Source organism: Osmerus eperlanus, chromosome 9 (genome assembly GCF_963692335.1).
Source record: "Osmerus eperlanus chromosome 9, fOsmEpe2.1, whole genome shotgun sequence".
NCBI lineage: Eukaryota > Metazoa > Chordata > Actinopteri > Osmeriformes > Osmeridae > Osmerus > Osmerus eperlanus.
Genome location: NC_085026.1, coordinates 3802413 through 3814979, shown reverse-complemented (window position 1 = coordinate 3814979; position 12567 = coordinate 3802413). Strand labels below are relative to the sequence as shown.

Here is a 12567-nt window from a genome sequence, read left to right as displayed (position 1 = left end):
CTGATTTGAATTTGTTAACTCAACTCGGAGTACGTCAACTCTGAGTTAAGCGCGCGCATGAGAACTATTAAAAGCCAACATCAATGGAGCTCCGATACTGGGATCAACCATGGCACCCAGCAACAAAAAACCTTGTCCTACTTCACCACACTTCAGATATAAGTTTTATTTCGTGTTCAATCTGAGCACATATTACGGAAAAAAAGCAACACGGCTGTAGCAGCGTATACAATTGGCGTGGGAGACAAACTGCCTAGTCAATGCATACATTTGACGTAATAGCCAGTCCATACCGTTAATATTACAGAAGAAAAAGTGGGAGACTTAATAAAATAGCATGTTCAATGTTATATTAAATATAAAAACATACTACAAACAGGTAAGACATATTTTGCTTAAGCTATACGCTTGTGATTGTAGCCTCGAAGTCACCTTGGTTTTAATCATATATCGACATGATACAAAGTAAATATCAATTGGTGCCTATTTCTATTTCTATTTCTATCTATTCCTATTTCAACTTGTAATAGCAGTTTCCCCCAACAGAATGCTTTTCAAATCAAATCAAAATGTATTTGTATAGCCCTTTTTACACGCAAGCATGTCGAGGGGTTCACATACGCCCATAGAACTGCCCCTAAACCATCTTAACCCTCAAGGAAGACAAGGAAAAACTCCCAGAAAAACCCACTGCAGGAGAAAAAATTGAAGAAACCTTGGGAGGAGCAATTCAATGAGGGATCCCCTCATTGAATTGCTACAAAATACAGGAATTTTTGTATTTTGGCTATATTAACTATATTACGTAGATGGAAAAATGCAGTTCTGGTAATTTGCTTAATATTTTTATCAAAGGATGATGACGATGATGATTAAGATGACGAAGAGACATTGACTGCTGCCGCAGAAAATGGATGCAGAGAATTATGTATGGTAGCTACTGGTAGTTCTCTCCCCATGTACTTTTATTTACAGGCTTGTGTGGAATTGTCAGTTACACTGACATTATGAGAATAATTAATATAAAAAACGATTTGCACATTCTGATCCTGTTGAACAGAGCATGGATGCAGTATACAGTGATCAGTGGCGGCCGGGACTTTGCAGAGGCCCCCCCGCAAAGTCGGAGCTCGAGGCCCCTCCCCTAAATCCACTCAAAATGTATCTCCATACTATTTTATACATTGCTGTCTACCTTTAAATATAGCCTATATTCACCAATGTGAGAGAAATAAAAAAGTTAAAAAATTATAAAATCATAATAGCAGCCTATTTGTGTGGCGTCCTGCAGAAACCCGTCGGATGTCGCGGCCGCTCATTGTTGGCTATAAGCCATAAAAGATCGAAAATTGTTTTCTGTCAAAATTTAGATTTTTGATGTTTTCTATAGTTAACACCGTAAACTTCATTGTAATGTAAAAAAAGTATAGCTTCTGAAAAACTGTTAATTTCAACGTTTTTTGGACATGTCAGCTATAGCAAGATTTCCAAGCCATTTCAAATCAAATGCTCAGTTTGCTTGCTCTTTTGAGTGCTGCAGCAGCCCCAAACAACTGATCAATGAAGTCAGGCTGTTACACTTAAAAATAACTTGCTGAGAAGTTATTAATGTAGCCTATACTTAAACTGACATTTACATTCACAACGTGATTACGAACAAAAGGATTTCCTTTCCATATTCGCCACAGAATTAGAATGAAACGTAGTGGAATGCAATTTTCTCGCTTATCACTTTATTGACACAGGTCAACTTTAAAATTATGTAACTTCAGTTGTGATAAAGATATCTGAGTTATTTAAACAAATATGTATAATACCCAGAAAGACCCAAATGTTCACGATGTGAAGGGTTTCCGCAGGCCGCCACACATTTGTCATTGTTCAAAACCAAAGACAGCACTAGCCTTCTGATAGTTCAGCACCAAGGATAGCATCGCCGAAATAACACACAATCAATGGAGGAAAGGAAAACATTTATTCTTGCCAATAAGTAGGCTAAGCAAGTATATTTATTGTTGGTTGCTGGTGAAGACGTGCTGCTGCTAGCTACCTGCGGCTGCGGTAGTGTTTCGTCTGGAGATGTTGATAATATTCTTCTCTGGCTGGTCTAAATAAGTGTGTAATCTTCGGGTGTTTTGCTCGAGCTTGTTCAGACAACAGTTTATTGCTGCGCTTTTGAGCACCGCGTGCATATTTTCTTTTACTCAAGTCTCTACCGTCATCTAGCAGAACGTAGCCTAATGATTAGCATTTTTGAAATGTGCGCGTTTAATAGGCGTAATGGCCCAAAAGGCACGTAAGATACGCAATAGCCATTGTTGCCAGATTCAGGGATTTTGAGACTATTTAGCCTATTTAGATCTGTTACGTTGCCTACATTACGGAATTCTTTTACCTGGCAGTTGAAACTTGGGGCTCTCAATGAGCGCCCTCAAAGAGTTTTCCTTGTTTTTTATATATATATATATTTTTTTAAATAGGCCCAGTCTGTTTTTTGATATGCAGGGCGGGGCCCTTAGGAAGTGGGGCCCCCCCCGCCTTGCGGGGGCTGCGGGGGCTTCCCAGCCGCCACTGACAGTGATATGTTCATTTAATGGCAGGTGAATTCTGCATGTGGAACTGTGAAATGTAATGCAATCCCATGTATTCCCAGTTACAAGTAAATGAGTTGTACAAATTGCACCTCATGAAGAATTGCCAAAAACTGACCAAGAGATGGTGTAGGCCTACTTAGGGTAGAAGAATAAAGGATAATCTTGAAAAAGATTTACTGGAACACCAGTTACAGGAGGATGCATGTAACAGGTGAATCATGTAAATTATAGGAACAATAGCCAATAAACATACCCATTGTTAGATTTCTATTTGTAGGCAATGAAGAAGACCAAATACAATTTCAATTATTTGTCTTTATTTCAGTGCCAAAAAGCATTTGGTCAGTTCTGAGTGCACGTCCACGGCGAGTAACATTAATGTTACTCGCCGGTGTGGAAGTAGGCCAGACATTATTAGAATAATCTGGTGTATATTTGAGATTTTTTGACAAAAGTTCGAAAAAGATATTGAGATTAGCAAGGATTTCATGCTATTTTCAGAGATTAGCGATTTTCTATCATTCTTTTAAAAACATTATTGAAAAATTAAAGGCTGTGGAAGTATACCAGACATTGTTGGAATACTCTGCTGTTTGTTTGAGGTTTTATAGTCATAAAATCATTATAAAAGTCATCATTTTTCAAAATTGTATTGGTAATTTTCACCCGGTCCCTAACTCGACGCTGCAAAGTAGCGTTTTCCGAATGTGAGACGAATGTCGAATGTCGAATATGAAACTAACTTCACCTCGCTGGGAGCTCCATGGTCTGTGATGCGTCCTCTAAAGCAGCGGTCCCCAACCTTTTTTGCGCCACGGACCGCTTTCATGTAAGACATATTTTCACGGACCGGCAGAACGTACTGGAAGGAAAGATAGGCCCTGGACAGCTGCGCTGCTAATGCATGTACATTCTGGGTTTGATGTGATCCTAGTTAGTGACTTCCACACCTAATGCGAGCGCGCAGAGCGCGCGAGAAAAATAGTTTAGCTGATTTGAGCGAAAAATAGTTTTTTGAGTTTTATGTAAAATAAACAGCCGTTTTTTCAATTGACCCATCTTTAAGTTTCTTAGCCTGGTTTTCCATCGTTATATTGTTACTAGCTAGCTTTCGATGTCAGTCCCACTGTTGTGTGTGACTATAAGCTACGACAGTGACACCCGAAGTGCGTTCCTTATATCCAGTTCAGGCCTATTCCAAAATTTTGTTTGATTGCTGTCACGGCAGAAAATCCCGCTTGATGTTGGAAATGGAAGCAGGGTTTTCAGTGCTTTAGTGGCGATCTCAGGATAGCCTTCATCCAAAACACCGATAGAGTTGTTGTCTCAAACAGGCTTCATTGAGTGGTAACTATCACTTGTCATGTGTCAAGAGGAAGAGACGCGCATGATACCGTTCAATAAAGCCCACAAACTTGCTAAAAAATGAGTAAACACACGTCTTTGCAGAGCTTTTTTGCTCAGGTTTTAAGAATAAAACGTCTTTCAGACTCTGATAATCAATTAAAAGGAAATAATGTTATAAATTATTTTTTGTGCGGCCCGGTACGAAATGACTCACGGACCGGTACCTGTCCGCGGACCGGTGGGCACCGGTTGGGGAACGCTGCTCTAAAGACCCGGCAATTCAATCAATTTCCCGGCACATTTGCAATGTAATGCAATGCAGATGTGCACACCGCCCCCTACCGAACAAGATGGATAGCTCGGTCAGCAGGGAGCTGAAGAAGAGCGGCTACTGACGTCACTCTGCTGCGCCGCTCAGAATGCTTTTTCGTTCATTTTGCATTTCTGCAAATGCATTTGAATTTGAATTGTGGTCACGATTTTACAGCCACGTTCTTAAAATGAAAATGCATTTCTGGAAATGCATTTGAATTTGAATTGTGGTCACGATTTTGCAGCCACGTTCTTAAAATGAAAATGCATTTCTGGAAATGCATTTGAATTTGAATTGTGGTCACGATTTTGCAGCCACGTTCTTGAAAATGAAAATGCATTTCTGGAAATGCATTTGAATTTGAATTGTGGTCACGATTTTGCAGCCACATTCTTAAAATGAAAATGCATTTCTGGAAATGCATTTTAATTTTCAAATTTTACATTTCAAATTGAATTTTGGTATCTATTTGCTGGGGCATGTTTTGAAAATTAAATCTCAAATGTCTATTTCTTTTTCATTTTAATTAAGTGAAAGATTGAGCACTCTTGAAGAAGAAAATTAAAATGCAAATAGGATGATTGATTACTAATTTCATTTATGAGTCAAATAATGCAGCCACATTCTTAAAATGCAAATGCATTTCTGGAAATGCATTTGAATTTTGGTAACGATTTGCTTCCATATGTATGTGTCTAGCTGTCGCTATGCAAAAGCGTCTTCTAAATGAATACAATTATATCTTGTTAAGTTAGGCAGACAATTTATAACTTGTTAAGTTATAAATGTAATTTTTTTTTAACATTTATAATTCTTTAACAGGCTGTGTGGGATGCCCAACAGCCGTTTCACTTCTTAATTCGGTATTGCAAAATCAGAGGTGAAATTGTAATTCAAAAGATCAGAGGTCAAATTGCAATTGTGCCAAATTATTCAAACATAATTAATAGACGATGGAAGAAGAAAATGGTTTGTGTGACTGACTACCCAGATGACCTTCACGTTGAGCTCCTAATGTTTCTGCAGAGATCCCTCTGGAAAGACAGCGTCGCTGGTTTAAGGAGTCCTTTGATCACCTGCTGGCAATCGCTCAGTCCCAGGAGTCCTCAGATGCCGGAGTGTTGCTGAGTTCAGGGTAACAGTCACCTGCACAACGTGACAACCGTTAACTTTGTGAGGACGTTCTTACAGTTGGCACAGTTTCATAGTACAATCATCTTATTTAATTTTGTTCAAGGTGGCAAATCTTCAAGGATGTCCCTGCGGATAAAAATCCTTTCTGGTCTGAATATGTGCTGGGGTTCCGAACCATGTCGGGGCGAGAACTGAAACAGTTTCCCAATCACAAGTTTGGTCAAGCCTTTACCACCATCAAATGTGAATGTTCCACCTACCTGCCATGGCTGGAGAACAGGTAAACGAGATGTAAACAAACATCAATGTTTAAGTAAAGCATAGTAATACCATTTGTTGAACATTTTTGTTCCATGACCCAATTTCTTTTTTTCTCCAGGTTTATAAAAGCTGGGGGTCGGATAATACGAAAGAGAGTGAGCAGCCTTGAGGAGCTAGGTCCAAGCTATGATCTGATCGTCAACTGCTGTGGTCTGGGCTCCAGGTCCTTGGTGGGTGATGAGGAGGTGTACCCGGTCCGAGGCCAGGTGCTGAAGCTTCAGGCCCCCTGGCTGCAGCACTTCATCAGGGAGGGGGACGGCCTCACCTACATCTTCCCCGGCACGCACAGCGTCACCGTGGGGGGCACCCGGCAGGTGGGTGACTGGAGGCTGGAGGTGGACCAGGGGGACAGCGAGGGCATTCTGGAGCGCTGCAGCCGGCTGGAGCCCTCTCTGAGCCGGGCACAGGTCCTGGGGGAGTGGGTGGGTCTGAGGCCTGGCCGGAGGAACCCCAGGCTGGCAAGGGAGCTTGTGCTGCTCGGGGGCCGGCAGGTGCCGGTGGTGCACAACTACGGGCACGGGGGCTGGGGGGGGTCGCCCTGAGCTGGGGGACTGCCCTGGACGCTCTGGGGCTGATCAGGAGCTGGCTGTACGAGAACCCACCTAAGGCCAGACTGTGAGGGAACACTGTGTTGGGAGTGGGCACTTACACTGATATGGACTGCAATTATATAGTGCGTTTTCTACCTTGGCGGCTCTCAAAGCGCTTCACATTTTGCCTCTCATTCACCCATTCATACTGACACATACCATACACACAGACGGCGGCGGAGCTGATATCTGCTGATTACGTTAGTCAGAAAAAAATCTTTGCACTTAAATATCAAAATGATAATGTGTTTATTAACAAAAGTGGAAATGACATTCAATTAAGCTTGTTTGGCAAATCATGGAGAATGCCTTTAGATGTTTAAACCTCCAATTAAGCTGTGCTAGGAAATGTTTGTAAAACACTGGTTGTTTAATACATCAGATATTACAGGGGCTGTTTCAGTGCAGTTGTGAGTCATGAGTTCTGGTAGCTTTTGAAAATGTGTAAATAATGTTTTGCTTTTTTTGATTGTTTTGCCTTGGCTCTCAAATAAATGCTGAATATTTGTATTTTTCTGAAATTAATCTTGAACAAATTGCATTACCCACACAAAAAGCTTTAATACACATCTGTAACTCAACAATAGTGATTGTAAATATTGTTATATTAAATAGGCAAAATGACAAGGTGACTGTTGGGATTAATCATATAATCCTCCTAAAGGTACACTCCATTATCTTGGTTTTGTAATAAATGGAATTTATCCTTAAATTAGTCCAGGTTCGTTCAGCTTGCATGCATCCATCGTCAAGCTTGGATCTGATCCCTTGCTTTTGCTAATCGGACCATGTCACATTAGAAAGCAGCTCTCTCAGTCAGACGCTGTATCTGAGGACCACCAGCTCGCCGGTGACTAGTTGTACAAGTGCATGGACACGATCTATCCAACCACATTGGCAAGAGGCGCTTGGGACTGGAGGTTCCGATGCATCCTGGCCAGGCCTCCAAACGGAATCTGTAGAACACACACACAACACAAGGGGGAAGGCTGCTTAGAAAGCGGTTAGAGCAAAGGCATACTTTTCAGTTCCAGATGAGGTAAATGATTGAGAGACGTGATGGAGGAGAGGACTCACGGCTGTGCGCTGCTGCCGATGGAGCTGCTGGACTCTGACCTGGTCCAGGGCCCAGACCGTCTCTCTCAGCGGCTGGGTCAGCTCGTCAGAATACCTTTGGACCAGAGCCTCTGGGATCCCAGAACGACCATACTGCCAGAAAACAATACATTAGATAAAGTAGGATATACATAGATGGAATCCAATTAAAAATACAGAACATTTTAAATATGTACCAAAAGATGTACAGATTATTAAAAATATAAAAAAACGAGATACAAATACAAAACCCCTATAGATTCAATAACGGGTACTTATTGTGTAAGTGTGTCAGCAGTCAATAAAAATAGAAACTACAATTAAAAAAGAGTGACAGTGCATCATTGTATTGAGGAATACTTTAAATTCGCTGCAGAATTAACATCTAACTGAGACATTGCATAACAGAAGGATGTTTGGACTAGCTCAATGGTAGAGCATTTGACTGCAGATCAAGAGGTCGCTGATTACATATTACATATCATCCATTAAAAGCTGACACGGCCGTACCTTATCAGAGAACGGCTCGGCCGTGAGGTCTATGCCCTGTGCCTGTAACCTCTCCTCCAGCTGGGAGACCAGATCCATGGGGATGGTGGTTTTTCTCCGCCCTGATACCAACCATTTTCTGGCGCCTTCCGCCCGGGTCGACCCCGGAAGCTGGGGGGTCAAGGGTTGGGTCGTGGGCACTAACATAGCGACGCCGTCCTCAGCTGTGTCATCAGACAGGGGTTTGAACTCACAAGGATGTTCCCCGTTCGTCACTGGTGGGAATGATCGCAAGCTCTGGTTGGACGTGGAAGAGTTAGCGGTGTGATGCTTCGGCCTGCCAGCTTGGACTACAGGGAATATTAAGGGGTGTGTGCCTGGTTTGGAAGAACTAGTCTTGTCTCTCTTGTCCATGCCCAAAGAATTAGACAGGCCACAGCAGAGCGGTGGTTGTGTTAGTAGCAGGGCCCCGTCTAGATGTGTCTGCTGGCTCCTCAGCAGATGGAGGGACTCCTTTGCTTGGAGGGTGGTGCTGTGAGTCAGCCTGAGGGCTACTGGGCCAAGGAATACCCGGTCGTGGAGCCTCTGTTCTAGGTGGAGGTCTTCCAGGGAGAGGACGCGTCTCTGCTGCCCCAGGTCTGTGTGTGGATCTCCACCTCCTATCTCCCCACAGCTGTGACTCAGAGTCACTCCCTGGGGGAAGTGCTGCCCCCTGGGGATCTGGTGGGGCCCTGCTGGGGAGGGAGCCATGCAGAGAAGCTGGTCAGGGCTGGGGTGTGGCATGGCTTTTCTGGGGAGGGGCAGGGGGAGGCAGGCGAGCTCTGGGGAAAGGAGGTGACTGGACTCAAAACCCGAGAAGGACCTGCTCATGGAGGAAGAGGTCTTTGTGTCCCTCCCTGAAACAAACAGGCGCAGTGTGTCGTTACATGTCTAGCTCAGCTGTATTACTGCAGTGTGTAAAACAAGGTTTTGACATGAAAAAATGCGAAGTGAGACATATAATAAGGAAAGAAAAGTGCATGATTGTTGAGTATAAAGCGTGGAAGACTTGAGTATGCATGACTGATGGCTGAGAGAAAGCAGCAATAAGCAGGCAGACCACTGTAGTAAACCATTTATTCTCATAGGCTCAACTGTGACAGTCATACACTTCAGAACCCTCCAGAGTGAGAAGTGAAAGAAGGATATAATGAACTAAAATTAGATTTATTACAACCCTATCTCTGTAACACAAAGCTTCACTGGTCATTTTAAAGATGGTTTTCCAGACCTAAGAACAGCATTTTACTGGATAAACAATTGTTGCACAAAATGCTCAATTTTAACACATTATTAGATTATTTAGTAATGCTACTCTGTATTGATTTGTATTAAGAAGTTTTTAGGCACATCATAAAATATTGTGCAACATTATATGGTACTGAACTAGAAAAATATACACACAAAAACAACAAAAATCTTGGGAGGAATATACATGTGGAAAATACACTACTCTAAAACCATTTTCTCTCCACAAAGGTTTCTGACATTCACCATATCCTTTAATATTAGAACAACTTCTTTGAATAATGTATACATCTTGGTTAGGACCTAAACCAAGCAAACAACCAACCACAAAATGATGTCATATGGTAGTATCATCATTAATTGAGCAAACGTTCACAGTAAATGAGTAAAATATCAGGCAAGTCTTTATAAACTACAGCTTTTGTCACACCATCAGTTCAGCAGCCACCCATTTCAGCAAATGCTATCCCACCGCCACACTGAGATGAATGTCACAAAGATGCACCTGCAGGCAGATCAAGAAATAGTCGTACTAAACCTGTGTTTGGTGGCTGATAACCGCGCCAGACTAAAATGCCAGCGCCAGTAAGAACTCCCTTCTCCCCTGTTCAAACAGGCAGACAGTCAGCCTCCCAGCCTACTATGTAACCTCCATTGAGAATGAATGGGGAATGTTTTACTGCAAATAAAGGAAATGGTATGCCCCTTGATGTACAAACACTTGTAGGTGGATGGATGGAGGAGTCCTTTACTCTGATGCTGCAAAAACCGGCGGAAAAAGTGTGACAGGAAGTAGAGAAATATATATATATATATTTTTTAAGATTGCTGAGAAATAAGGTTTCAAAGAATGACTTAGTACAGCCGAGAAGTCTCTCTTTGCTGTACAGCAGGAAAACTGGGAGGTTGGGTTTGGAATGTCAAGCGTGAAGACTGTAGACGAATGCCAACCTTCAGATCGAGGTCTGAGATGGCGAATAAGAAGGAGGAGGAGGGCAGTCAGAGGCAAGTCAGAGGCGAATCACAGGCGAATCACAGGCGAGCAAGGCTTTCATTACCATTCTCAAGGTTCTCGTTGCTCTCGTAGCAGCCTGAGTCCCGGGGCGAGTCCCCCAGCAGGCCTCTCCGGTCCAAGAGCAGCTTTTCCTGGGAGCCCCCGGACGTCTCTCCACGCTCCGGGTCACTGCTGCCTGCAGGGTACACACACCACCATCAGGGGGCAGTCAGACACAGCTACACTTTTAAAACAAACACTGATGTAAGCCTGTGTTTTGTGTGACATGAACTCCACGAGCGTGAGAGAGAGACAGAGTGTGTTTGCATGCCAGAGAGAGAGTATGCACATGCGTGTGAGGCATACAGGTAACACACAACAACATAATTCTCCCTAAGCAAGCATTCTCAACGATGACAACCAGAATACTGTGTGTGTATGTATCCAGTACGGTCCACACTGTGTGTGTGTGTGCTTCTTCCCGGCTCACTGACCATCACACTCCTGCAGAAGCTCCACGGCGGTCAGCAGCACGGCGCGGTGCTGGGGGTCTCGGATGTTGAGCTCTTCCAGGTCCTCCTCCTCCAGCAGCTTGAAGGTGTCCAGGTCGTCATAACCGTTGAACAGGAAGGTGGGCAGGTGTTCCTGAGGAGAACGACAGGGAGGCGTTCAGGGAGGTCAGACCGTTCAAGCGAAATGCTTCAGCACGGTCGAGCCCTGTCCACAGTGACCTAGTATAGTGTAGCATAACTTATAGTGCGTTAACAATTTAGTTCCAGACAGTTTTTGAATTAGCTAATAGGTAGGAAGGCCCTTTAAGGATGCTTATTAATTTGAGATAATAATATATGTGTTTGTAATATCAGGTAGAATTAGGGCTAGGGTTGGTGTTATTGTAAGATTAGATAAGCGTTAGTTAATAAATAATAAGGCCTTTATAAAATGATTATTAACATTAATATATCGATTTAAGACTTACTAAGGCCCTATTAGCTAATAAGGCTTATTACAAGCACCTACATCTAAAGCGTTCACAAAAATATTTTTAGTTTTGCTAAATACTTCTTATTATCAATAACACCTGCTGGTTCTTGATTATCTTCTGCACTTACTACCGTGCATTGTAGTATTTGTATTTATTAAGCAGACACTCAGCTTCTTCTAAATGAACAATAAGGTAACCTGTACTTGCTTGTGCTCAGTGTATCTAATAGAAGGGCTTTGTTGGGTTGGGTACCTTGAGGTTGATGCGTTCCAGAAGCTCCTGGACAGAGGTGGGCTTTGGCTGCCGGCTCTTCCTCCTCCTGCGCGTGCGTTTGGGCTTGGCCTGCTCCTCGCTTAGCACGTCCACGTAGATGAACTTGAAGGTGCCCACCTTGCCGTTCAGCAGGCCCATCCATGTCCCCATCGGCGGCTTGCTGATGATGTCAATCACGTCTCCTCTCTGGAGCCAAAACACACCAACACGTTCAGAGGGTTTTGACCACTGTTTTAAATTTTTATTAATTCAGCATATTCTTTCATCCAAAGCAACATACTAATAGTGCATATAGAAAGTGCAGTGGGAAATCCTAGAATTTCTTTACAGTATTTTAGTCATTCATTTAGTCATTTAGCAGACGCTCTATCCAGAGCGACTTGCAGTAAGTACAGGGACATTCCCCCGAGACAAGTAGGGTGAAGTGCCTTGCCCAAGGACACAACGTAATTATTTTGCACGAGTCGGAAGAATCGAACCGGCAACCTTCTGATTAGTATCCCGATTCCCTAACCACTCAGCCATCTGACTATTTTAGTGGTAATCTGTATTTCACCATCTCAACTGCAATATTACCTCATTCTGATGATAGGACAGTGCAACAACCTGAACAACATTTAAATGAATCAATCTGGTTGACAAATGAAGAAATCTGTCTTTTGTTCATCTGATCAGCTGCGCTGTCCAAACAGGGTGTGACTGAACGGCTTGGTGGATGTGTGTGTGTGCACCCTTGCCTTCAGTTTGAGGGAGTCGCTGTCGTAGGGGCTGGGGGTGAAGTCAGTGTGCACCATGGCGCGCCCACAGAAGGGCCCCCTGTACGGCAGCTCATCCTCCTCCCCATCCTCGGACCTCACACTCTCTCTGTTGCTGTTGGAGGAGTCGGTGGTCCCCACAGTCTGGCCACCTACACACAGCCGAGCAGAGACAGGGGACAGGAGGACGAGGTGGGAGCAGGGGGCAGGGAGGGAAGGAAGGAAGGGACAGGAGGACAGGGGACAGAGGACAGGGTGAATCACTCTGTTTAAACTACCAAGGGGTGAGGAGATGTGGTTCGCACCAACAAATACAGATGAATATAGTGCGTACACCTAGTACAGATAATGAATGTAGTACATACACTAGCAAGTACAGAACATCAGTGC

At 43.4% G+C, this 12567-nt stretch overlaps 2 protein-coding genes across 8 annotated transcripts in view; one reads left to right on the top strand and one right to left on the bottom strand.

Moving 5' to 3' along the window:
• Positions 1–5070: 5070 nt before the first annotated feature.
• Positions 5071–6926, top strand: ddo (D-aspartate oxidase). The gene is given in 4 exon segments (XM_062470273.1): positions 5071–5389; positions 5492–5668; positions 5768–6236; positions 6239–6926. Coding segments are annotated over 3 exon segments (663 nt in total). The 5' UTR covers positions 5071–5389; positions 5492–5564; the 3' UTR covers positions 6329–6926.
• The window catches only part of sash1b (SAM and SH3 domain containing 1b), a 46840-nt gene continuing 41177 nt past the window's right edge, over positions 6905–12567 (bottom strand). For 5 of the 7 annotated variants that reach the window (XM_062470269.1, XM_062470265.1, XM_062470266.1 and 2 more), the window contains 7 exons: positions 12160–12329; positions 11402–11608; positions 10659–10809; positions 10229–10360; positions 7905–8779; positions 7377–7508; positions 6905–7255 (listed from right to left, as the gene is read on the bottom strand). In XM_062470269.1, coding sequence (XP_062326253.1) covers positions 7181–7255; positions 7377–7508; positions 7905–8779; positions 10229–10360; positions 10659–10809; positions 11402–11608; positions 12160–12329 — 1742 coding nt within the window. In that variant the 3' untranslated portion in view covers positions 6905–7180. The remainder of the gene's footprint in view (positions 7256–7376; positions 7509–7904; positions 8780–10228; positions 10361–10658; positions 10810–11401; positions 11609–12159; positions 12330–12567) is intronic. The other 2 variants (XM_062470267.1, XM_062470268.1) reach the window with 2 other exon arrangements.